General features: G+C 41.7%; 4 protein-coding genes across 4 annotated transcripts; all 4 read right to left on the bottom strand.

The window, feature by feature from the left end:
• Positions 1 to 4566: 4566 nt before the first annotated feature.
• On the bottom strand, positions 4567 to 7988 carry LOC114629806 (protocadherin beta-14-like). The gene has a single exon (XM_028777903.1). The coding sequence runs from the start codon at positions 7833 to 7835 to the stop codon at positions 5436 to 5438; it is 2400 nt and encodes a 799-aa protein (XP_028633736.1). The 5' UTR covers positions 7836 to 7988; the 3' UTR covers positions 4567 to 5435.
• Positions 7989 to 11466: 3478 nt separating this feature from the next.
• On the bottom strand, positions 11467 to 14250 carry LOC114629816 (protocadherin beta-12-like). Its single transcript, XM_028777920.1, has one exon. It carries the CDS (start codon positions 14129 to 14131, stop codon positions 11723 to 11725), a length of 2409 nt encoding a protein of 802 aa, XP_028633753.1. The 5' UTR covers positions 14132 to 14250; the 3' UTR covers positions 11467 to 11722.
• Positions 14251 to 19236: 4986 nt separating this feature from the next.
• On the bottom strand, positions 19237 to 21800 carry LOC114629811 (protocadherin beta-18). The gene has a single exon (XM_028777910.1). It carries the CDS (start codon positions 21661 to 21663, stop codon positions 19285 to 19287), a length of 2379 nt encoding a protein of 792 aa, XP_028633743.1. The 5' UTR covers positions 21664 to 21800; the 3' UTR covers positions 19237 to 19284.
• A 1203-nt stretch (positions 21801 to 23003) lies between these two features.
• Positions 23004 to 26309, bottom strand: LOC114629807 (protocadherin beta-16-like). The gene has a single exon (XM_028777904.1). The coding sequence runs from the start codon at positions 26133 to 26135 to the stop codon at positions 23736 to 23738; it is 2400 nt and encodes a 799-aa protein (XP_028633737.1). The 5' UTR covers positions 26136 to 26309; the 3' UTR covers positions 23004 to 23735.
• Between the last annotated feature and the right edge of the window lie 518 nt (positions 26310 to 26827).

Here is a 26827-nt window from a genome sequence, read left to right as displayed (position 1 = left end):
GCAGCTGGAGGGGGATACGGTTGTAGTTTTTGGGAAGGAGAATTTTTAACTTAAGGACATCTTGGGTATTTAAGAGTTTAAACTGATCATGGAGCATGCCTGTAGCTACACATCTGATCTTCCATTATAAAAATAAACTGGGGAAATAAGAGAACTCCAGTGACAATGTTAAGATTTGCTGGGATAAAGTGAGGTCTTGAGACCCTTTAAGAAAAATAATAGAACACAACGTAAGGATGTTTGAAATTGTGTTTTCTGGGGATGTAGCTCAGTGGTAGAGTACTTCTCTTGCATGTACAAGGGACTTTTCTTTTTACTTGTACTCATTTCTGGAAGGTCCTGTCATGGGAAGAGAGTGAACAAAGGAACAAGGGAGAAAGGAGAGAGTACACAGCCATAAAAGACGACCATCTCCATGGTCATGGGTTGACTCTTCTAGAGTAGAAATGAATCTGGAGTCAGACATGATGGTACACTCTCAGAATTCCAGCACTCCAGAGGCTGAGGCATGGTCATCACCAGTTTGAACCCAGCCTGGGCCTCATAGTGTCACTTTGTCAGGAGAGGAAGAGACAATGTCATTTCAGATCAAAAACAGAGTCAAACTGCTAGATCCACATCTGTGGCAAGGTACGGGCCAATGAAAAGAAAGTGTACTCATATCCCTTCTTCCTGTGATCTCTAGTAACTTGAAACTAAAATGACATCAAGTTTGTTTTATTCTCTTTTTTGGTGACTAAACAAAAACTGGAGAAAAGGTTTTTCTTACTTCTTTTAGAAAATTGAAGTTCTCTTACTTTCCAATGTTTCTACTGAGAAAGACAAATCGGTTTGAACAGTGTAATTGTCATGTGTTGAAGTTAAATTTCTATTTCCTGCAATTTTTAAATTACAATTTCTCTTTGTCTTTGGTTTTCTAAGTTTTCACTATGATGTTTATAGACAAGAACATCTCTGTAATGTATTCTTTTAGATTTACAGCAACCTCTTGGATTTGTTTGCTGATGTTGTCATTAGCTCTAGATGTCCCCCAGTCTTGATTTCTTCAAATATTGTTCTGGTTAAAGTTTTCTCATTTCTCTTGCTGAGCAGTGGTGGTGCACACATTTAATTCCAGAACTTAGGAGGCAGAAGTAGGCAGATATTTGAGTTCGAGGCCAGCTTGGTCTACAGGGATACACACAGAAACCCTGTCATCAAAAATCAAAAACCACAAGCAAACCAAACCAAACCAAACCAAACCAAACCAAACCAAACCAAACCAAACCAAACCAAACCAAACCAAAATTCTCATCTCTCTTTTTGAATCTTTTTTTTAAAAAAAACCCAGTCCTGTATTTTTAACCACCTCCTCTTGTATTTTCATCATATTAACTTCCTAAGTTTCATAATGTATAAATTGTATTAAAACATCTTTAACATGTCTAAGTATTTTTTATCTTTTATTTTGTTTTAAAAACTTGATTTTTGGGCCACCACACAGTGTGCATGGGCAGAAGATACCCAGAGGCTCATCAACCCTTAGCCACTACTATAACATGCAAAGGTGTGATAGAGAGATGGGAGAGAAAGAGAATCGGAATGGTTCGAGCACTATGAAGACAGGTGGGACTGGACACCTGAGAGTGGAGGGGAACAGCCTGATGTGAGGAGCCTTCCCTGTCACCTGAGGCTATGGTGAAGTCCTGGCCCATGCTGCCACTGAGGGACATGTTCAGGTCTGTGGCTATGCAGCAGCAGGGATCTGTGTTGATGTTTGTGGTCTGTATCACCACCAAAAGCCATGCGGATATCTCTGGTCTTGGCTGCTTCCTGCAGCCATGTTGATATTCAAGGGCTGTGCAGAGCTGGCCTGGTCCCTCATTGGCTACAGCACTCTAGAGAGCAGACGCTCACACCTCATTCAGGCAGCACAGTAAAGCTGGTCCTGGTGGTGGGGACTCAGGCGAGCCTCTATGAGAAGAGTTGGCCTGGCCCCTTGCCTCTGCAGCACTCAGGAGATCAGGCCAGCACCTAGCCTGGGCAGCACAGTAGTGCTAGCCTTGGTGGTGAAGGTTTGGGTGAGCCAGTCCCAGGGCATGGGAACAGGAGAGTTGACCCCACCCCTTGCTGGTTGTGGCTTTAGGTGAACTAGCTGGGGCAGTGCTGGAGAGCTCACCCTGGTGGTATGGGTGCAGGAGAGCTATTGGGCTGACCAACTCACCTACCACCCATATCCAGGCTCATATCCAGTGCTTTGAGTTGGTTCACCCCCATTCATCTACCCCATCTATGAACTGCTGAAACTCTTGAAGGGGCAAGTCATGTGGATCCAAACTGCAGGGTCTTATGATACGGGGCAACAACAGGGTATCCAAGAAGAGTTCTAGTGAGGATCCAATATTGAGAGTGTAGCAGAAGCCTGAGGCTTTCTATGGCATACTGGAGCTTCTATAATGAGATTTTTAAAAATTATTTTAATTTTATTTTTCATTTTTTTCGAGAGGAGGTTGCCAAGGCAGAGGGAAGATGCAAAGGGCCAGGAAGATGAGTGGGATTGGGGTGCATAATGTGAAATTCACAAAGAATCAATAAAAAAATTAAATTTTTAAATTTTTGATTAATGTGATTTTCACTATGGAAGCTTAATTTTGTCCTTATCTAATGTGTCATGTTAATGTTGATGTGTCTGCGTGTCTATATGTACATGTGTCAGTGCAGGTGGTGGCAGAGGTCAGAGAAGGCGTCAGTTTCTCTGGAGCTAGAGTTACAGTTGAGCTGCCAGGCGCAGGGAGTGGGAATGGAATTCCCACTCTGAATGTCTGAGCCAATCTCTCTATCCCACCACCCTTCCATGTTATCTTAGCATTGTTTTGTTTCCTGGTGGCTCTCAATCATGGCTTCATGTTTCCTGGGTATGCAGTTGTCAAGAATATTAATAATGCAAAGCAATTGTGTAAGTCATCTATGTTTAGGGTATAATTTATTTTATAAAAGCCTACATTTGATTTTCTCTTGACAGACCTAAGATTAATGCCTGTCAGGGATAGCTGATTAAATTTAAGGATGAAAAGCAGGTTCACCACACAAGGTCTGATGTATTTCTAGTTTACTCTCCATGTGATTAATCAGAAATGCTTCTGTAAATGTCTCTGTTTGTTAGGGTTTGATCCCCAACATGTAAACCATTGTCACGAAGGTTTAGCTTTCCCAAGATTTTAAATGGTCCCAGAAAATTACACATATTGTAATTATACATTCTCTACATTTCAACATTAAATTTGAGCTGTCTTAATAGCTAATTGCTTCCAGTGAAAGCAGAGGGCAGCATAAATTACATTTAATTACAAAAATGTATCCGTGTACTAGTCCTATATCCACGCTGCTATTAATATATCTGTCTATAATCCTCCACTGAACTGCCCATCTACAGAGTGGAGACTTTATAATTTATAATATAATTAGGCATTTATTAATCATAAATTCAAATAACCAAAAAGAATAGATTCTTTTGGATATAGATGTATTCTATATCTTAGAGATTCCATAAAGCATTATTAATATTTTATAATATTACTTGCCCTTTTTTGCATGCTAAAAATTGAACTTTGGACATCCCATATTATTCTCTGCCGGGAGTTGAGAGTGAGGCCAAGGCCTTGTAGACCTTCAAGACCTACCTGCTAGGCCTACACAACTAGTCATGATATTTGTGCCTTTCATTCTTATTTTTAACAGCTAGTGGATCATTTTGAAACAGAGTCCCAGTCTGTAGCATAGGCTGGTCTTGAATTCACTGCATAGCATGATTGTCCTGCAATTCATGATGGTCCTGTTACCTCAGTGTCTCTCAAGTGTGGGGATTTTAATCCTAATTCACCACTCTGCTTCTTTTTAATTTTTGAGACTCTGTCTCACAGAGTCAGGCTGGCTTCACACTCCAGTCTCTCACGTGCTTAGATTATGGAAAGATACAGCATGTGAAGTTCTGTTTTCTTCTTTATTTCTTTTTTAAGGAAAAACCTTACTATGTAATCCAGGCCGACCTTGAATTGATGATTCTCTTTCACCAGTTGCCTGACTGGTGGGATTACACACTTGTGCTTCCACACTTGGATTATATTTCCTTTTATTAATGATTAGAAATGGTAAATATAAGTCATTTTTAACACTTTACAAACTTTATTTAGAGAGAGATGGCTTATCAGTTCAGAACACTGGCTGTTCTCCCAGAGGACCTGTGGTCAATGCCCAGCACACACATGGCAGCTCACAACTGTCTGTAACTCCAGTTCTAGGGGATATGATACCTTCACACAGACATACATGGGGACAAAACACCAATGCACATAAAGTAAAAAATTAAATCATTTAAAATACTCATTTTTTCTGGGTGATGATGGGTAGTTGGACACACCTTTAATCATAGCACTGGGGAGGGAGAGGCAGCTGGATCTTTGTGGATCTTTGAGGCCAGCCTGGTCAACAGAGTTAATTCCAGGAAAGCCAGGGCTACACAAAGAAACCTTGATTTGAAAATCAATCAATCAATCAATCAATCAATCAATCAATCAATCAATGCGTGAATAAAATTAAATTTAAAAATCTTTATTTTACTTCCCAAGAAGATTTTATCCTGTTCTCTTCTGGTATAAGACTATTTTATTTAAGATAAGTTTATGAAGTATTATCTGCATTAGCAATAAGTGGTATAGAGTACTACAAATTTAACCAAAAAAATGTGCATTTAAAGACAAAAGAGCAGCAATATCAAGACCTATAATATTTGGATAATTAGAAAGCATCACTAGAAATCAGAGAAGGAGAAATTACAAAGAAAGCAATTCTTAAAAACACTGTAAAACAAAGGCCTCTACCACTGGCTATGGAGGGGCAACAATTAAAGGAAATTATTATTTTCTGATGAAATAATCTAACAGAGAATATTACAAATGATCCAATACAGTTTCTATCCAGGTACAACAACATTTAGACTCTCTGTTGAGTTTTAATAGTATATTGGGGAAACTCTCATATATGGTAACATTTGCCCCCTTTTAGTTCCTTCCTTCCCTCCATCCATTCCCTCCCTCCATGTCTTTTACTGTAGATAAATCCAGGGCTGCCTGCTTGTGGACGCAATCCAGTATTATAGTAATCACCAGCCAACTCATTGACTCTAAATACTTAAATCAGCATTCCCACTGCTGTGTCTTCTATAAGAAACAGCAGAGCCATGAACATAACACTTCAACAAAATAAACAAAACAAAACGTGCAGATTGTTTCTTCGCATCACTCTAATCCCAGTAAAGATGTTCAAAGTAACTGTGAGAAAAACACGTGAGACAAAAATGCATGCAACATCAGTAAAACCTTAAATCCAATACAGATTAAGAAAAACAACCATTTACAGTTTGTCAATAGAAAGAAAATATTAAGAGTTTAAAGGAAATTTTAGTGAATATTAAAACCAAGGCTATTCCGAAAGTTCTCCTTTTCCAGCATATTAGAATCAGGGTCATGGAGTTGAAGACTGGGCATGACTGGCTTCAGGAATTTGAACTCATTTGTCCCAGTACTTCCTGTCAAACACACCTCGTACTGGTAGTTCTGGGACAGGGTTCCCGTGCCGGTAATGTCCACCAGATGGCCAGGAAAGTTTCTCTCAGGCACAGAGCAGCCTCCCAGAGAGGCTGCTCTGGCTCTCCTGCACAGCCTCACCCCCACGAACATCAGCACAGACAAGAGGAAGAGAGAAGACACAGATGCCAAGGCAATGACCAGGTAGAGTGTTAGGGCGTCCTCTTCGTGCGCGGGATTGCGTGCCACCTCTGGCAGAGGCAGGTAGGGCTGAGAGAAGCCATCCACCACTAGCACGTGCAGTGTGACACTGGCAGAGCGCGGAGGATCGCCATTGTCCTTGACCAGCAGCACCAGCCTGTGCTTGGGCACATCGCGCTCACTCAGCAGCCTGGTGGTGCGCACCTCGCCGTTGTGTGCCCACACGCTGAACAGCCCTGGCTCAGTGGCCTTAAGCAGCTGAAATGACAGCCAGGCATTCTGGCCAGAGTCGCGATCCACAGCCACCACCTTGGTGACCAGATATCCAGGCTCCGCAGCCCTGGGCAGCAGCTCAGTGCAGGGTGCAGAGGCATTCTGCAGAGGGTAGAGCACGAAGGGCGCATTGTCATTGTCGTCCAGCACCACCACCTGCACCAGAGCCTGACTGCTGAGCGCGGGTGAGCCTCGGTCTGTGGCACCCACGAGGAACTCGAAGGTCTGCAGGGTCTCATAGTCCAGCGCCCTTAGAGCAAACAGCTGCCCGTTGTCTGCGTTGATGGAGATTAGCGAGGTGAGGGACAGCTGTGGGTCCTGAGCCGACAACAGCGAGTAGGTGATGTGGGCATTGGAGCCTGAGTCTGAGTCTGTGGCACTGATGGTGCCTATGTGCAGGGCGGGGCTGTTGTTCTCGTGGACGAACATGGTGTAGGAGGTTTGGGTGAAGGCAGGGGCGTTGTCGTTGATGTCGGACACCTGCACTGTTATGGTGTGCTGGGTTGTGAGCCTGGGTGTGCCCATGTCCGAGACAGTGATGGTGATATTGAACTCAGCTCTGCTCTCTCTGTCCAGTGCTTTTTCAGAAAGTAGAGTGAAAAAGTTCTTGAAGGTGGTTTTCAGAATAAATGGAAGGTCGTCCTGAATAGAGCAAATGACCCTTCCATTGTCTCCAGAATCTTGATCTCGGACACTGAACAGAGCGACCAGGGTCTCTGAAGCATTCTCTGGAATAGTCTTTGTAATTGATGATATGATCACTTCTGGTGCATTGTCATTTATATCTAATACTTTAACTGAAAGAGTGCATTTTGCTGAAAGACCTCCACCATCTGTTGCTTGAATATTTACAGAATAGGATTGTATTACTTCAAAATCCAGTAGTGATCTCAAATTGACTTTCCCAGATGTTGGGTTGATTTCAAAGGTTTTTCTAATATCTTCTGTTGTATGCAAAAATGAATATGTTATTTTCCCATAATTCTCCATATCTAAATCTTTAGCAGAGATGATAATAATACTGGAGCCAATGGGTGTGTCCTCTGGGACCTGCACCTCATAGAGACTCTGAGCAAACTCGGGAGCGTTATCATTGATGTCCAAGACTTTTATGACAATCAGCGTTGTCCCAGACCTGGGTGGAGACCCACCATCCAGTGCTGTAAGTGTCAATCTAAGCTCAGATTCCTCCTCATGATCTAAAGCTTTATCCAGTACCAGCTCTGGATATATCTTTCCATCACCACTGTCATGAACTTTAACATAGAAATGAGAACTGGGGCTAATGCTGTAGTCCTGGAGACTGTTGCTTCCTATGTCCAGATCCTGCACATTCTCAATTAAGAATGTGGCTCCGATAGTAGCACTTTCTGGTATTTTAATAGTTATTTCCTTGTCTAGGAATGCAGGGGAATGATCATTTATATCTCTGATGTGCAGCTCAGCTCGATAGAACTGTAAAGGGTTTTCCAGTACCACTTGAAAGGGCAGCACACAGGGCTGGGTGGAGCCACACAGCTCTTCACGGTCCAGTCGTTCATTCAGGAGCATATCTCCGGTCAGCAAATTAAGGAGTAAATGCTTCTTATTATCATCTGACACTACCCTGGCCTCCCTGGAGGATAGCTCCGCAACCCCCAGCCCTAAATCCCTTGCCAGATTAGCCACAAAAGAGCCAATTTCTGTTTCCTCTGCTACAGAATAGCGCAATGATTCAGTACTCGCCTGAGACAATCCCAGCAAAACAAAGAAAACCAAGACTTGCCTTTTCTGCAGGATGAGAGCCCTTCTGGTTCCCATGGTTCCTTCAGGTGACTTCTTTTACTCCAAAATTTAAATCCAGTCCCAAATTTGAGAGATAAAGGCCGGTTATTGCTATTGAAAATCCCTTGGCAGCTCTGTCCGTGAAGCTCCTGTAATACCTCCCTTCTCATTGAATTGGCTGTTCTCTGGTCCTTTGGATAGTGGAACCCACAGGGCTGGCTAGGCACTGTTTCATCTTATCCTATAGCGCCACCATGTGTCTGTGAATTTTTTTCATTTAATATTTTTCTCTTAAAATTGTATGTCTATCTAGAATTTTCAAAAGCAAATTTCACATAGATTATATTTATGCCTTAAATATTCTGCTGTCATTTATAATTAGCAAAGCCTTTAAAATATAATTACAAATTATTACCATAATAGACATATAGAAATACTTCTTGGATATAGCTATAACTCAGTCTGTTAGAGCTTTCCCGGTTTTCCACAAAATGTCTCGTGTTGTTGGTTTTTTCGAATTAGAATCCAAATACAGTCTATACTCTGTATGAAATCATTAGTTCTTTAAATGTTCAACTAAAAAAGATACAATAAAGTGCCCCAAAATAAATCAAAGTATTTATTTCAAGACAATTTTTTAGTAGTTACAAATATTTACCTCCACTCTGGTAAATATTTGTTGGGGGTGAGTTTATTATTTAATTATAACATCATTACATTTTGTACTCAAATACACAGACACACATGAATCATGAAAAATACAAATCATATTACTTTTTTGTTAGTAGTGAACTTAAGACAAGGTAATTATTAGATTCCTTGCTTTTACATTAGAAACACAGTAAGGTGTGGTGGCACACACCTTCAATCCCAACACTTGAGAGGCATTAGTAGGGGAATCTATAAGAGTTTAAGGTAAGCATGGTCTGCATAGTGAGCTCCGTGTCAGTGAGAGCTATGTAGGGAGACACTGTCTGAAAACACATATACATATGTGCATATTCATGTGCATATGGGAAGATATGACACAGTAAGATGATCTTTTTATGGAGCTTGCAGGAAATAAATATTGATTAGCTAGTAATTAAAGATGTAACACTGCAGAGGTAAAGAATAAAAGAAGCATCTTGAAGAAACATGTAACTGTGACCTAGGAAATAGATAATATTTAGGAACACTGAATCATGGTTTTGTCACTCACTCTCTATAGACCTGGACAAATTATATACCTTTGTCTCCTTTTCTATAAATAGGATGCTGATAGTGTTGCCCCAAAGGGTTTTTGTCAAAGAAATTAATAAGCTGATATTTGCAAAGTAACCAGAAGAGAATTAACCAAGTGTCTTTTAAGAGAAAACAATGAAATCATGTGGCAGTGCCTCTGAGGTGGCGTGAGTGTGTGATGCTCATTGAAGTCCTGGTTCAATCCCTATCTTCAAAATCAGACTAAGTATAACTATCACAACATAGCCATCAAATTTCATTTATTGTTCTAGGTATTGAATATTATATGTAATCCAGGAATAATTTAAAATATATGAGTAGGTGTGTGTAGTTCATGGACACGTGCTACTCTTATTTTTTTTTAAATTGGTGTCTGTGAATTTCCTTGTACACAGGACAGTAGAACCAACATTCACTTATTTCAAAGAAAAAAAGAAAAAGAAAAATGAGTATCTTTCCTAAAACAAAGAAGTTCAAAACCATTCTTTGAAAGACAAGATTTAAGAAAAAAAAGCAGCAAATACCTCACAGTCAAGAAAAAAGTAAATGTTAGCATTGTCTATTGTATTGAAGGCAGTATTGGTGGATGACAGTGATAGACAACTGCTAACATGTGTACCACTCCTCTACACATACCCTAACCCATGATGTGGTGGTGAATGAGAATGCTTGCCATGGACTCTTATGTTTGAATACTTGGTCCCTACTTGATAGAACTACTTGGGAAGGATTAGGAGGTATGGCCTGGTTGGAGGAAGTGTGTCACTTGGGCTTTGAGATTTCAAAACACTCACACCATTCCTAGTGTTTTTCTCTCTGCTTCCAATGTGCAGACCAAGATGTGAGCTCTCTGTTGTTCCTGCCAGCAAATATTTGCTGTGCTATCATGGACTCTAACCCCCTGAAGCTGTAAGTCCAGAGTTAAGCTTTAGAATAAGTTGCCATGTTCATATATTTTATCACAGCAATAGAAAAGTAACTAAAACACAAGGCGATTCAGCTAACCTGCCTATCTGAGCCTCCTTGTGGTTTGATTTGACCTTAGCAATTTTGCAGATGGATTGACAACAGTATCTACTACTGTTTTGTCTTGAACAGAAGAGTTCTAAATGTCCATCTTTTCCCCAAACCATCTAGAACACAGGTATGACAACAAGAAGTTGCAGCCATACAGACTATTAGTTTGCCACAGACAATGCTGGAGCAGTCACTTAGAGTGAAATCTGATTCTAGAAGAACCACAGGGACAAAGCTGCTTCCTTTATACAACCGTTTCATTGACACTGTCACATGAAAGAAAGACTTTAGAAAGCACTGTGCAGTTGCAGCTCTTTGTTTTGGTGATACATTTAGTGTATATAGACATTATTTATGACTTTTAAAATAGAATTTTCAGTAGAATGATTGCAAAGAAAACAAAACTACCCTTGGTTAATGTAAAAGTAACTTTTATTCACCAGATATAATTGTCTGCTCAGAGACTTACTGCTGAAAAGCTCACATTTTAGAAGGTTGGCTAGTTACTTGTATGTGAACATAGAAGCTCCTGAAGTGAAGTCCTGATTACTCTCCACTAAAGTTAGGAAACATATAATTCCTTCAAAAAATAGAGAAGTCTATCTCCTCTGTGGTGATTTTAACTTATTTTTTTTTTTTTTACAATTGGAACATGATGCACTCATACATTATAAAATGTAGTCATCAAACTTTTGGATGCTGCTCTTCAATGGAGTCTGAGATAGAGTCAGTGGCTTATGACCGTATCAGGAAACTCAAACAATAGAATAAGAAAGGAAATTTCAAGCTCACAATAGACTAAGCACTCTTCCTATTAGATTTGAGTGTTGCTTAATACATGCAGCAAATGTGTGTACTTGTGAATTAGTTCTCAGTGAATGTTCATTTATTTCAGGGAGAACATAAGCAAAATTGTATATTCTCTCACAGGCTTGGTTTCTCCTATTCAAACTATTGTTTAGGTACCTATCCTTACATCTGGCTTACACTCTGTCCTTGTGAAGTTAGTGAGATGTTTGTAAAATTAAGGCCTCATATTTCAAGATTTTATAAGTAACCACAGTATTCACGTGCCTCTGCAGTCACCTTCCAGGACACATAAGATAGTAAGAAGCTCACCACCACCTTTCCCTACTTGTTTATTGCATGTTTTGATCTACCTGGGAATCTATCACTGAGCTGTCCCCAGACACGCTATGGGCTCCTTCTCAACAGGCCTAATGGTTGTATCACAGAATAGATTTTCCAACACAATAAATATATTTAATAGTAACAAACATTAAAAAATTAAACTAGGGTGCTTTAAAAATTAAACTTACTTAAAAATAGTAATAATAATCCCATAATAATAAGCCACAAGAAAAACTAGAAGAGGAGAGTCAACAAAAGATATGCTTGAAAATTTTAACTACTCCTAAAATGCTCTGTTTATTTCATCATAAGCAAAACTGCAGGTGAAAGTGCAACTGGAAAAGAAAAATGGGAAGGGGGACAGGGTAAATTATTTACAAGTTAGGTCATCCCAGGAATAGGCTACAGAATAAATTACCATCTAATTATAAGTGCTGGCATAAGCTGAAAAGTGGGAGGGACATAATAAAATGCAAACACTCGATTTGAAGATCATGCAAATTTGGAGAAATACACATTAGCATGGAATAGCCACAAAATGAAATACGCCATCAATTACAGTCACTAAATAACCCGAAACTATTGCGCAAAGAAGGACTTTCCTCCCTTTCTTTCCCAGGGAACTGGGGTTGTAAACTGGGGGAAACTGGCTTCAAGAATCTGAACTCATTTGTCCCACTACCTCCCATCAGACACACCTCATACTGGTAGCTCTGGGATAGAGTTCCCGCACCGCTAATATCCACAAGATGATCAGGAAAGTGTCCCTCAGGCACAGTACAGCCACCCAGAGAGGCTGCCCTGGCCCTCCTGCACAGCCTCACTCCCACGAACAGCATTACAGACAGGAGGAAGAGCGAAGACACAGACGCCAAAGCAATAACCAGGTACAGCGTGAGCACATCATCAACATCCTGCACAGAGTCCCGCGCCACCTCTGGCAGAGGCAGGTAGGGCTGAGAGAAGCCATCCACCACTAGCACGTGCAGAGTGACACTGGCAGAGCGAGGAGGATCGCCATTGTCCTTGACCAGCAGCACCAGCCTGTGCTTGGGCACATCGCGCTCACTCAGCAGCCTGGTGGTGCGCACCTCGCCATTGTGCGCCCACACGCTGAACAGCCCTGGCTCTGTGGCCCTGAGCAGCTGGAAGGACAGCCAGGCGTTCTGGCCAGAGTCGCGGTCCACTGCCACCACCTTGGTGACCAAGTAGCCTGGTTCCGCAGCTCTGGGTAGCAGCTCAGTGCAAGATGCCGAGGAGTTCTGCAGAGGGTAGAGCACGAAGGGCTCATTGTCATTGTCGTCCAGCACCACAACCCGCACCAGACCCTGGCTGCTGAGCGCGGGCGAGCCTCGGTCTGATGCACCCACGAGGAATTCGAAGGCCTGTATGGCCTCAAAGTCCAGAGCCCTAAGAAGGAACAGCTGCCCGTTGTCTGCGTTGATGGAGATTAGGGAGTCGAGGGCCAGCTGTGGGTCCTGAGCCGACAATAGCGAGTAGGTAATGTGGGCATTGGAGCCTGAGTCAGAGTCTGTGGCACTGATGGTCCCTATGTGTAGGGCGGGGCTGTTGTTCTCGTGGACAAACATGGTGTATGAGGTTTGGGTGAAGGCAGGGGCGTTGTCATTGATGTCGGACACCTGCACTGTTATGGTGTGCTGGGTTGTGAGCCTGGGTGTGCCCAGGTCCGTGACAGAGATAGTGATGTTGTATTCAGCTCTGCTCTCTCTGTCCAGTGCTCCTTCCGTTTCTAAGTGGTAGTAATTTTCAATAGAAGATTTTAGCACAAACGGGAGATCCTCTGGAATAGAACAAACCATCTTGCTGTTCTCTTCTGAGTCCTTGTCTCGAATACTGAAAACCATAACTAAACTCTCTGCAGTATTTTCTGGGATTGGACTGGTAAATGATGACACAATGATTTCAGGGAAATTGTCGTTTACATCCATCACCTGAATTCTTAGTGTAGATTTCCCAAAAAGTCCTCCCCGATCAGTAGCTTTAATGATTATTGAGTAGGATTCAATGGCTTCAAAGTCCAAATATCCTATTAAACTTATTTCTCCAGAATTTTTATTAATTGCAAATGTTTTTCGAATATCATCTGATGCATGAAAAAAGGCATACGATAGTTCACCATTAATTCCCGAGTCTAAATCCCTCGCTGATGCAGTAATAATCAGCGAGCCAAGCATGCTATTCTCTGGAATCGTCACTTCATAGAACATGTGGTCAAACTCGGGGGAGTTGTCATTAATATCTATGACTTCCACTCGAACCAAGGCAGTCCCAGACCTGGGTGGCGTTCCTGCATCCAAAGCAGTGAGGATGAGATTGAGCTCAGACTGCTCCTCGTAATCCAGCGCCTTGTCCAAAACTAACTCTGGGTATTTCCTGCCGTCGGGATTAACTCTCATTGTAATGTGGAAATGAGAGCTCTGGCTTATCGCATAGCTTTTAACAGTGTTGATTCCTACATCTAAATCGGTCGCACTTTCTAGTAAGAACACAGCACCAACAGGGCTGTTCTCTGGGATTTCTAAAACCATTTCCTTTTCCAAGAATACGGGGGAGTTGTCATTTACATCCATGACCTGAAGCTCAAATTGCAAAATCTTTAAGGGGCTTTTCAGTAACACCTGGAAATGGAGCACGCAGGGCTCAGTGGAGCCGCACAGCTCCTCACGGTCCAGCGGTTCGCTTAGGAGCAAATCTCCTGTATTTATGTTTAATTGCAAAGGCAGTTTGTTATCATTAGAGGCCACCTGAGCCCCTCGTGCAGACAGCTCACCCACCTCAAGCCCCAGTTCCTTTACCAAATTCCCTACCAAGGCCCCACTCAGCGTTTCCTCCACCACTGAAAGTCTCCCAGCCTCAGAGTGTGCTTGAGACATTCCTAGGAAAACAAAGAGAAGCAGGACTTGCCTTGTCTGCAGATAGTGTCCCCCTCGGTTCTCCATAGTTCCTTTCCAGATGGCTTCTGGCAGATCCACTTCTGCTCCCCACACTCTTCTGTAAAACGTGCCTCTTGGTTTGGCCACAGAATCCTCAGAATCCGAAGATAAATGGCTTCCACATAGCACCCTCATGGCTTGTTTTTCTTTCTAGTTTTCTGTGCACACTTGGGCTGTGTCTGCGGCATTTAATGTACATTTCCCCCCCTGTAACATTATCCTGCAGCGCCACCATGTGTCTTCACAGGTTTTCACAGTTTGATGAATGCTACGTATGTTTCATTCACATCAAATTTCTCTCAGATACAAATATTTATTATGTGGTTACTAGTATATTTTTTCATGTGTTCTTTATGGCTCATAATGATGTTAATGTTTGTTTTAAAGCACCTGGTAAGTATCTCGGAAGTATGACATTGTTAAGCTTAATACACTCCTTTACCACTTGGCCTTAGGTAGAAAGGGAAAGAGAAAGTGTCCACAGAACGTTTCAGAGGCTATCCTTGGATTATGAAACTGAATTATCCAGAAGATGGTGCACGTTAAGGAATATATTATATAAATTCATAGTTTAGTTCTAGTTTCTTACAAGTTACAACAATTCAGCAAATGGTGCACAATACAAATGTGCCATTTTGAGTAAAGGACACTTATGCTCCTAAAGCTGACCCCCCCTCAGGAAATATTCTGCCAACAACACACAGCAGTTCAGAGAGAAAAAAAGGATAGAAATTTGATTTCCTAAAGAAAGCAAAAATTTAATCTGTGAATGAAACCAATTAATGCCATGTTCCTATTAATGAAGAAATATATGGTTACTCGAATATAGCATTACAGGAATGGATAGCTTTTAGTGACAGAGCCTACTCTGTGCTTGCTTTACCTGACTAGTATCATCTCTGAAACTTGGAAAGGTTTTAGCCCTAGCTGGAGTTCACTGTTGCCACTGAAGGAGGAGACTGTTGGGAATAAATGGTAGGAACTCATCAATGATGTCCACTATTGAAAGCTTCAAAAGTACCTCAGGAATGAATGAAGTATTCCAGTTGAAAAATGTTAATTTGAGTGGAATTTTTAAAAATGTAAGTTCTATATATGGTTGAAAAAATAAACCAGCACAAAAGAGAAAAACCCAAAGGTAGGGGCCTGGATATATGCACAATTATCCTTTCACCTTTAAAATACCCATTAAGCTAATAGAAAAGTAACAATATTGAGAATTCACAAAATTAAAGTACACATGTATTTAATGATAGAAAGCAATGGGAAGAAACTCATTATGAAGTTCTAGGAAATGGCTAAAAATCCGTCACTGGAGAAAGGGCAATTAACATGTTTGTCTAACAGAATAGCATTCACATTCCAGATTCAGAGAAATGTGAAGATTAAAGTTAATCCTGAGATGAACAACTTATTAATCAAAACTGTCTTCACGGTAATGTTAAATTCTCTGTTATCAGTGTCTACAGAGGCAGAAAAGTCACTCGTGGTAGAGAGTGGATACTTGACTCGAAGAGATTAGCAAACTTTCTCTAGTCTTCGACACTTGAGTCATCTGAACAAAAGTAGAACTTTAGATTTTTAGATTTATGTTTTTGAATAGTGAAACTTCAAACCTCTTCTCAAGCAACATTCTCAGACTGTAGAACAAGGTGTGTTGTTGACACATAATCTCACACATTCATTATTCCAGAATGCTAACCTGAAAAGTGTGAAAGCTCAAATAAATTCTTATACTTACTGATGTGGCTCTGCCTAGAAAATACCTCTGCCTTAGCATGGTAACATTAGAATGGAGTCTTGCCATCCATGCCTGTTCAATCACAGAGGGTTGATACATAGTGTTTTAAATACAGAATTCTTCTTTAGGAGGGCACAGCCAAGGACTACATGATATTTGAGAGGATATCTAGAACATGAAGTAGAAAGGTCCAAACCAATGTCTGTGGCCATAAAGATAATTAGTGAGTAAAACACTTTCTGTGCAAACCTGGATCTGAGTTTGATTACTAGTATCCATGTAAAAATCAGATGCAGTACTGCACATCTTTAGTCAAAACACAGACAGTAGACAAGAGAATCACCAACACACACACACACACACACACACACACACACACACACTCCAATACAACTAGAAAACAAAAAGAAACAAGAGGAAATGTCTGATCAATACTCTCAGAAAAATAAAATCTAAGAAACAAATGTTTACTTACATCTTCTATGATTCTTTTCGTTTCAAATATGTGTACCCATTTCATGTTAGTAACATTTGTATGGAGTATATGTTCTTATTATAAGAGAAATGGTGGGCTAGAGCTGTGACATATTGGGTTGCATATGTCTGTAGTTTCAATACACAAGAGGCAGAGGCAGAAAGATTGCAAATTGGAGGCTACCCTTACTATGTAGTTGAGACCCTGATTCAAAGTTGAAAAAGGCAACAAAACAGATTAGGAGACTTAAATGTCCCTTACAAACTGTATAATTTTGGTAAATTTCTTTAACTTCTGTGACTCACTCTTTATGTTTAAAATGATAGTATGATGCTAATAATACTGCACAGCATATCTTCATAATATAGTCTAAGGGGGTAAATTACAGATAGCAAAAAATTTATACTTCTAATGCATACTGTTAAAAAAATAACATAACCAAAAACTTCTAAAGGTATTTATCTACCCAACAGCAAGCTTACAAATAAAGACTGAATGATTAAATGAGCAGTGCAAGAAAGTAGAACAAGGAGCAAAGAGTGGAAATACAAAATGAAATGAGCTTAGGGTTTTATAGAACTCTTCCAGTCAGTTAGATATTTAATCAAGATTTTTAGAAAATACAAGTGAGAAAGTATAGCAAACTAAAATGAGTTTTTTTTTTCTGAATTGAGAATCTCAACATTGACAGGATATATCCTCATGAATGGGTCAACCAAGAAATTGTCACAGCTATTGTATTCTCAGACTATTGAGGGTAAGTTTTCCAAAGTTTCCAAAATGATTGGGAAAAAATTGAAGAAAAACAGATAGGCTGTTGAATGGAATTGTCCTTGTGAAAGGCAACTCTACAAAATTAAGAAAAGGAAAAGTTCTTTTTAACTTTGAGGGAGAAAATTTCAAATTATACTTTTATACCCAGTCAAACTATCAATCAAATGAATAGATTGCTTCACTATGTAAAGTATTAAAAGTTGTTTTATTTCTCCTAAGTACCTCTGCATCTATTTTAATGAAATTGTTTGCCAACCAAGTAAGAAAGTAAACTCAGAAATGGTACTGGGTCCTATAAAAAGTGGGCAGTATGGGAAAAGTATTAAAGCATGGCAGCCATAGGTAAACAGTCTAAAAGAAGACCTATGACTAAAAGCTCCCTATTAAATAAACACAATTAATTTATATCTTATATATTTGAATATTTGAAGGCAAGAAGTTAATTTTCAAGAGGAATATGATGTAAAAAAAATCAGTAGTGAGAATAGAAAGTTCAGCTCAAGGTAGCCCACTGCTTTGATAGATCACTTAACATGGAAAGAGAGAGGCAGAAAAATCACTAGCAGTAAATAGAAATAAATCCAAATCTAAAACAGCAACTATTAGCTCTGGGAAAAATGTTTCTAAGAAGGAAAATGTAATCATACTGCAATATTAAGTATGTATACATAGTATTCATTCCTATGTATGTATACATAGGAAACGTATAGAGGTGGACATTAATATTAGTTTTACTTCAGGATGGTACTCATCTGGGAGGCCTTGGGTTTGAGCCTAGAAACTCACAGAAACATAACTAATAACATTTTATGGTTATTCTACAAAAACCCCAGGATAAGGGAAATTAGTTTCTTTTGTATGATTGTCTAATAACGTGAAATAAGAACTGCAAAAGGTAGGTAACACATAAACATTGACTATAAAGAGAAAGCAGTTTAAACACAGCACCTAGAAGTAGATCAAATTTGAAGAACTACTATGTAGAAAGGGACTGGAGGTAAAAATTCATTTTCTTTGTAACCTTTACTTTATTTCGATGTTTAAATTTGACAATTTTAAAAGTTTCAACATAACATGAAAATTATCTTTCCAAGAGCCCACCAATATTGTCACATAAAGTTTAAATGTGCCCAAACTTATGTTGATTTTCATGCAGACTGCCACACTGTATTAGCATTATATGACACAATCTATTGTATGTCACCAAGATTAAACATAAAAACAAGCTCTTGCTGGATGGTGGTGACACACAAGTTTAATACCAGCATTCGGGCAGCAGAGGCAGGTGGATCTCTGTGACTTTGAGGTCAACCTGGTCTGGAGAACTAATTCTAGGACAGCCAGATCTACATAGAGAAACTCTGTTTTGAAAAAAAGAAAAGAAAAAAAGAGAAAGAACTACTAAGGAAGAAGGGAAATACGGGCAATGAAATAGCCATGTTAAGAAAACAGCATGGGATATTCGCTTGGAAAATGAAGGGAACCAGTGGGACAAGAGTTAGGAATGAATGAGTCCAAAGCCCGACATCATATTGGCAGAAGTCACTAATCAGCATGCTGGCACAAAAATGATCAGAACACTAAAACATAAACATGTCAAGGAACTTGTAAGGGAGGAAGGGAAGTAATAGGGGTTGCAAGGAGATTAATCAAGAGGTTATAATAAACAGAAGGCATGTCATAGATGCATGAAACTGCCAAAAACGGACTCAGTGTAAGTTAAAAGAATATACAGCTTTAAAAAGTGAGTATGCCTGGCTGGAAATAGAGCTCAATGATGGAGCATTTTCTTACCATGCAAAAGGCTTGTTAATTCTTAGCAACAGAAGAAAATAAGACAATAGTAACAAAATCCCAAACTTCAATTTCCTATAATAACAAATAAAACCAAATTACCACACACTATGAAAGAATCAAAACCTCAAATTTAAAGTGGCAATACTCTACTAGAAGGAAAAGAAAACATAAACAAACAAACAACCTAAGCATGAAACAACCACTAAAGTACTAAAGCAAAAACACTGTAAAAATCTAAATGTGACCCACCTGGAAGTTGAAAACAAAGTTAGTTTTGCTGCGTAGCAACTACTATGCAACTAAATTGATATTCATATGGCTGTATTATATATTAAATTGAATGAAACATTACTCAAAATTAAATTTAAAACTTCAAAATGTGGGATTTTCATCACTATTGCCCTGGGAATCATAAGCATGAACTTCAGGGTAAATCGGTTTCAAGAACTTGAAATCACTGGTACCAGAGGAGCCTCTCATTAGACACACCTCATATTGGTAACTCTGGGACAGTGTCCCTGTACCGCTGACGTCCACAAGGTGTCCAGGAAAGTGTCCCTCAGGCACAGAGCAGCCTCCCAGAGAGGCCGCCCTGGCCCTCCTGCACAGTCTCACCCCCACGAAGAGCAGCACAGACAAGAGGAAGAGAGAAGACACAGACGCCAAAGCAATAACCAGGTACAGCGTGAGCACATCCTCTTCCCCTTGAGTTGGGTTGCGCGCCACCTCTGGCAGAGGCAGGTAGGGCTGAGAGAAGCCATCCACCAGCAGCACGTGCAGTGTGACACTGGCAGAGCGCGGAGGATCGCCATTGTCCTTGACCAGCAGCACCAGCCTGTGCTTGGGCACATCTCGCTCGCTCAGCAGCCTGGTGGTGCGCACTTCGCCATTGTGCGTCCACACGCTGAACAGCCCAGGCTCTGTGGCCTTGAGCAGCTGGAATGACAGCCAGGCATTCTGGCCAGAGTCGCGATCCACTGCCACCACCTTGGTAACCAGGTAGCCAGGCTCCGCAGCCCTGGGCAGCAGCTCCGTGTAGGGTGCCGAAGCGTTCTGCAGAGGGTAGAGCACGAAGGGCTCATTGTCATTGTCATCCAGCACCACCACGCGCACCAGAGCCTGGCTGCTGAGCGTGGGCGAGCCTCGGTCTATTGCACCCACATGAAACTCGAAGGCCTGCAGGGTCTCATAGTCCAGAGCCCTGAGCGCGAACAACTGTCCATTGTCTGCGTTGATGGAGACCAGCGAGTCGAGGGCCAGCTGCGGGTCATGGGGTAGCAGCAGCGAGTAGGTGATGTGGGCATTGGAGCCTGAGTCTGAGTCTGTGGCGCTGATGGTGCCTATGTGCAGGGCGGGGCTGTTGTTCTCGTGGATGAACATGGTATAGGAGGTTTGGGTGAAGGTGGGGGTGTTGTCGTTGACGTCAGACACCTGTACTGTTATGGTGTGCTGGGTTGTGAGCCTGGGTGTGCCTAGGTCGGAGACAGTGATGGTGATGTTGTACTCAGCTCTGCTCTCTCTGTCCAGTGGTCCTTCTGTCATTAGGATGTAAAAATTGTCTACAGAGGGTTTTAGAAGGAAAGGCAGATTTTCTTGAATGTAGCAAACCATTTTTCCATTCTCTCCAGAGTCTCTGTCGTTAATCCTAAAAACTGCCAGTACGGTTTCAGGTGAGTTCTCAACAACTTCATTGACAAGTGATGACATGATCAATTCAGGGGGGTTGTCATTAATGTCTAAAACCCGAACTAGAACCGTGCATCTTGCCGAAAGGCCCCCTCCATCAACTGCCTGGACATTTAACTTATAGGACGTTATGAACTCATAGTCAAGCAAGGCCCTGAGCGAGATTTCCCCAGAGAAAGGATTGATTTGAAAGGTTGCTCGAATATCTTCAGAAGCATCAAAAAACGAATAGGATATTTCTGCATTGACTCCAGAGTCTACATCTTCTCCAGTGACTTTAATGACAATAAGGCCTACTGGACTGTTTTCTGGAGCCTGGATTTCATAAACTTCTTGGGGAAACTGTGGGGCATTATCATTGACGTCCATGACCAGAATACGTATAGTGGCTGTCCCAGACCTGGGTGGAGACCCGCCATCAAGTGCTGTGAGTGTTAAACTGAACTCCGGCTGCTCCTCCCAATCCAGAGCTTTGTCTAGCACAAGCTCTGGATATACCATCCCTTCATCGCTATCACGAATGGTAACGTGAAAAAAAGAGTTGGGGCTGATGGTGTAGTTTTGGATGCCATTCCGTCCGCCATCTGAGTCTTGTGCTCTTTCTAATCGAAATGTTGTCCCCACGGCTGTGTTTTCTGGTATTTTTAAAATCATCTTTTTGTCCTGGAATATGGGTGAGTGATCATTTATATCCAGAATTCTCAGCTCCGCCCGGTAAATCTGGAAGGGGTTATCCATTAAAATTTGGAAATACAGCATGCAGGGCTCTGTGGGGCCGCACAGCTTCTCCCGGTCCAGTTTCTCATTTGTGAGCAAATCTCCAGTGTGAGATTCCAGAAGCAAGTGCTGTTTGTTATCATCAGAAATCACCCTAGTTCTCTTTGCAACCAGCGCTTCCACCCCTAGCCCCAGATCCTTAGCTAGATTCGCCACAAATGATCCCCTTTCTGTTTCCTCAGTCACCGAATAGCGTCCAAACTCAGAACCTGCCAAACACAGTTCCCCGAACAGGAAGAGAAATAGCACTTGCCTTTGTCTGGGGAAGCCTGATCCTCTGGCTGCCATTGCTTCTTTTCTTACTGCAGGTCTCAGCCTCAGCTCCCAGCAGTCATATACCTCAGATGTTCCACCTAGCTGGAAGGATCTAGGTTATATTTTTTCTTCTTCAGTCGTGAGGAGCCTCAGCTTTCCCCCTTCATTGATCAGAATTTTGCTCTTTTTTTTTTTTTTGACTTCTAGCGCAGCCTCACTTTAATTTCCCTTGCATTTCTTTAGCCTGCAGCGCCACCATGTGGTACCAACAGATTAAAACTGACTGTGTCCAATTTTTGTGTCCACACATACATTCTTATGAAATATTTCCCGTAGCATGCTATTTTGGTTTCTCATTTCTCCTTTTGTTTGATTTTTGAAAATAATGTTGAGGTAGACATTCATTCATACTGGTTCTTCACAGCTTCATGGGGAAGTTAAAATTTTAACAGTTGAATAAAAGGCTTGTAGCAGTAACTTTGTTTCAATGCTGTATTGAACTCCAGGCTAATTCTATTTTGTTTCTGGCACCAGCTCACGCAAACAAATGAGAAAATGTGAGCATATCTTCTGATAACATATTTCATAGTTCTGGAAACAGGGGCACAGGAGCACAGGGGCTGTGCAAAAGAAATCTATTTCACACATTTCTTGGAAAACTTATTCCAACTCGATCACATTCCCCAAACAGAAGCGCCACTTTGAAGCCATTACCGAGAAATCATGATGCTCCTCTCTGTGCCCCGGTATGCGCATGACTGTGACTTCTGCACATGGCCTGTTCATTATGTAACTAGCATAGCTTCCAGCTTTATCAGAATCTACCTTTCCTTCTATATGTGACCAACTTGGACAGGAACTGTACCTTACCTCTGGTTGGAAAAGTCACTCCATCACTACTATTTATTAAACCAAATAATGCACAAATGAACTGTAAGGAGGACAAGAGACAGCCTGTGTCCTTCAGCATCTATCATCTGAAAATTGCACTATTTCATTTTCTTATACTTTGAAGTTTCCGTTGCTTTCCTTTCATTTATCTTTATTTTCTTAAAACAGCCTTTATCTACAGAGTTAAAGAAAAGCTTTACCTTTGTTTAAATGTCCCTCTTAATGAACTCTAATATGATCTATTTACTGTGCCTTAAATACAGACTAGAACAATGACAAACCAGTACACATCCTAACACTGCTGAAAGCAAGGGTATATCGATAAAATGTCTCCCTCATTTTTTTTAATTCAAAGACCTACAATGTTCTAATTTTCCCACTATAAGCAAGCGACATAGATTAAACCTTAGAATGTGTACAGGAAAAAGATAGATGCAGCTCAAATTCCCATCTCTGTTGCACAGAAAAATCACACCATCTACTTGATGATAAATATACATTGTTTATTCAAAAGAATAAACTGGATTGTAAGCCTTTGAAAACTCAACACATATCTCTAGGTTCTCATGTAAAATTAAAAGAAAAATTTAACTACTTCTATTTGATGCCTTAGAATGCCAAAACTGCCTCAATTCTCACAAATTTAGGCATATGTACAGAAACTCAATGGCTTATAATACTATTCTTATTTTCAGGTTGACTAGATACTTGTATTACATATAATGGAAATAGATTTTTAAATCAAGATATTAAACAAGGAAAAACAAAACAAAAAAATACTAGAACTTAAGACAACTATCATGTATAATAAAACCCGAAGGTGGCTAATCACCAAGACTGGCAGTATAGAAAGGAAATACAGAAATATCAACTATTATATATGTATGTAACATGCAGCACAGCATTTTAGTAATTCAAGAAGTCTAGGAACAGAACACTTACATAAAACATGGAGAGCAAATGAGGAAGAAAAACAAAGGGGTAGAATTTTTTTAGTGAATGCATTAACTGCAGATAAAACCTTTTTGTTTTCTCAGATCCTATGAAAAATTCTGTACGACAAATACGAATAAAACCAAACTTGTGGTATTAGACCTGGGCCTGAAAAAGAATGAGTACAGTGAAAATTAACATTGTTGCTAGTCACAGGTGAACAGACTTACCTAATCAACAAGACAATATTGGGAAGTACATATCTGTTAAGTAACTTTCTGTTAATGCTGAAATCCAAAACTATTCTGGAGTGTGGAATTTTCCTCCATTTCTTTCCCAGAGCACTGGTGGAGAGAGCTAGGGAGAATTGGCTTTAAGAAGTTAAACTCGCTGGTCCCAGAAGAATCTCCCATCAGACATACATCATACTGGTAGCTCTGGGACAGGGTTCCTGTACCTCTGACATCCACCACGTGGCCAGGAAAGTGGCCTTCAGGCACAGAATAGCCACTCAGTGAGGCTGCTCGGGCCCTCCTGCACAGCCTCACCCCGACGAACAGCAGCACAGACAAGAGGAAGAGAGAAGACACAGATGCCAAGGCAATGACCAGGTACAGTGTTAGAGCGTCATCTTCGTGCGCGGGATTGCGCGCTACCTCTGGCAGAGGCAGGTAGGGCTGAAAGAAGCCATCCACCAGCAGCACGTGCAGAGTGACACTGGCAGAGCGCGGGGGATCGCCATTGTCCTTGACCAACAGCAGTAACCTGTGCTTGGACACATCACGCTCGCTCAGCAGCCTGGTGGTGCGCACTTCACCATTGTGAGCCCACACGCTAAAAAGCCCAGGCTCCGTGGCCTTGAGCAGCTGGAATGACAGCCAGGCATTCTGACCAGAGTCGCGGTCCACAGCCACCACCTTGGTGACCAGGTATCCAGACTCCGCCGCCCTGGGCAGCAGCTCAGTGTAGGGTGCAGAGGCGTTCTGTAGCGGGTAGAGCACGAAGGGTGCATTGTCATTGTCATCCAGCACCACCACACGCACCAAAGCCTGGCTGCTGAGAGCGGGCGAGCCTTGGTCTGTGGCGCTCACATGGAACTCGAAAGCCTGCAGGGTCTCATAGTCCAGAGCCCTGAGCGCGAACAACTGCCCATTGTCTGCGTTGATGGAGACCAGCGAGTCGAGGGCCAGCTGCGGGTCCTGGGAAGGCAGCAGCGAGTAGGTGATGTGGGCATTGGAGCCTGAGTCTGAGTCTGTGGCACTGATGGTGCCTATGTGCAGGGCGGGGCTGTTGTTCTCGTGGACGAACATGGTGTAGGAGGTTTTAGTGAAGGCAGGAGCATTGTCATTGATGTCAGAGATCTGCACTGTTATGGTGTGCTGGGTTGTGAGCCTGGGTGTGCCCAGGTCCGTGGCTGTGATGGTGATGTTGAATTGCTCTCTTTCTTCCCTGTCAAGTGCTCTCTTGGTCAATAAAGTGTAGAAGTTCTTTCCTGATGATTTTAGAAGAAAGGGAACGTCTTCCTGGATGGAGGCAATCACTTTTCCGTTGTTCGTTGAGTCAGGATCTCTAACACTGAAAACTGCAACCACCTCATCCGGGGAGTTTTCTGGGACTGGGCTGGTAAGCGCAGATAGCATCACTTCTGGGGCATTGTCATTCACATCCACCACCTGCAGTAACAGCGTGCATTTTCCTGAGAGACCTCCTCCGTCTGTGGCCTTGATATCCACTTCATAAGAGGGAATAGTTTCAAAATCCACCTCTTTTCGTAGGCGAATCTCCCCGGTTACAGGGTTTACTTCTAACGTTTTGCTAATATCTTCTGAAGGCTGAGAGAGTGCATACAACACTTTTCCATAATCTCCGCTGTCTAAGTCATTGGCTGAGACTGTGAGTACCAGAGAGCCGGTGGGGCTGTTCTCGGGAATTTGCACTCGGTATGTTGGCTGCTGAAACTCGGGTGCATTATCGTTGGTGTCCACTACTTCAATGAGAACCTGTGCCGTTCCAGAACGAGGAGGAGAGCCACCATCCAAAGCTGTCAGAGTTAACCTCAGCTCAGGTTCCTCCTCTCGATCCAGTTCTTTCTCCAGCACCAGCTCTGGGTATTTCCTGCCATCACTGCGGTTGCGGGTTACAACCAGGAAATGAGCGTTTGAGCTGAGCCTATAGGTCTGGATATTGTTGATTTCTACGTCTGGGTCTAGAGCATTATTTAAAGGGAATGTATTTCCCAGAGCACTGTTTTCTGGTATTCTCAGTATCATTTCTCTTTCACTGAACACTGGAGAACAGTCATTTATGTCCATAACTCTCAGTTCAGCCTGAAATACCTCTAACGGGTTTTCCATTAACACTTGGAAGTGTAGAACACAAGGCTCAATGGGGCCACATAGCTCCTCTCGGTCCAGTTTCTCCTTTATGAGCAAATCTCCAGATTGAACGTTGAGCTGCAAATGCTCTTTGTTTTCCTGGGAAATGATCCGAGCCCTGCGGCTGGATATCTCTGCCAGCTCCACCCCCAGATCTTTCCCAAGATTTGCCACAAAGGAGCCCCTCTCTGTTTCTTCCTCTATGGAATATGGACCCAGTTCTGCCCCAGCCCCAGACACACTCAGCAAAACAAAGAAAGCCAGGACTTGCCTTTGTCTCAGATTGCACATCCATGCAGTCTCCATGGCTCTTTCCTCAGTGTTTGCTCCACGGTAGCTTCACATATGCCCAGGATCGTGACAGCACTGTCTCACAGTCCAGAACGTCGGAATCAAGCCTCCAAATAGAATATTTAAGGTTTCACACTCGCCTATGCGTTGGCTGAAAAAGGCACACCTTTTGCTTCTAGGTGGTGAGAAACTGGCCCTGACAAGGGAATTACAGAAGCAATTTCTATGCTCTGTCTTCTTAACCTGCAGCGCCACCGTGCGGTCTCATGGAGCCTTACAGTTTCAGATTTAAAGGCAAAATTCTCCAAGACCTGTGGACTAAACTATGTAACGTGAATCACTGGCTTCTTTTTCTTAGTTGCTTTCATGTATATGGACAAAACACTGAGACGACGTATTAAAACAAGTACAAAAATAAGTTATCACTCAGGGGGTTGAGTATGTAATGCTGCTGATGTGTCAATAACCAAACAAGATACTATACACAACATTTAACCTGAGAACACGCATTGAGGAGTAAAACTAGTTTGGATGCACATATATTCCACCATAGATAGTACAGAGTAACAAATGAGTAGATAATGAAAAACTTCAACTGGCGAATTCTGCACAATATAGACATGCTTTATTAAAATATGGATGGATTGTTTCTTCTCTTCATCATCCAAGGGGGAGAAGTGTAGGTTTTTCCAATGTTCAACTACAAG

Source organism: Grammomys surdaster, unplaced genomic scaffold, assembly GCF_004785775.1.
Source record: "Grammomys surdaster isolate TR1022 unplaced genomic scaffold, NIH_TR_1.0 317, whole genome shotgun sequence".
Lineage (NCBI taxonomy): Eukaryota > Metazoa > Chordata > Mammalia > Rodentia > Muridae > Grammomys > Grammomys surdaster.
Note: the sequence above shows the minus strand (reverse complement) of the source record. Positions and strands in the feature narration are given on the sequence as shown.

What these genes read in the sequence shown, in the direction of transcription:
- LOC114629806 (XM_028777903.1), bottom strand. Translation starts at nt 7,835, where the DNA reads ATGGGAACCAGAAGGGCTCTCATCCTGCAGAAAAGGCAAGTCTTGGTT.
- LOC114629816 (XM_028777920.1), bottom strand. Translation starts at nt 14,131, where the DNA reads ATGGAGAACCGAGGGGGACACTATCTGCAGACAAGGCAAGTCCTGCTT.
- LOC114629811 (XM_028777910.1), bottom strand. Translation starts at nt 21,663, where the DNA reads ATGGCAGCCAGAGGATCAGGCTTCCCCAGACAAAGGCAAGTGCTATTT.
- LOC114629807 (XM_028777904.1), bottom strand. Translation starts at nt 26,135, where the DNA reads ATGGAGACTGCATGGATGTGCAATCTGAGACAAAGGCAAGTCCTGGCT.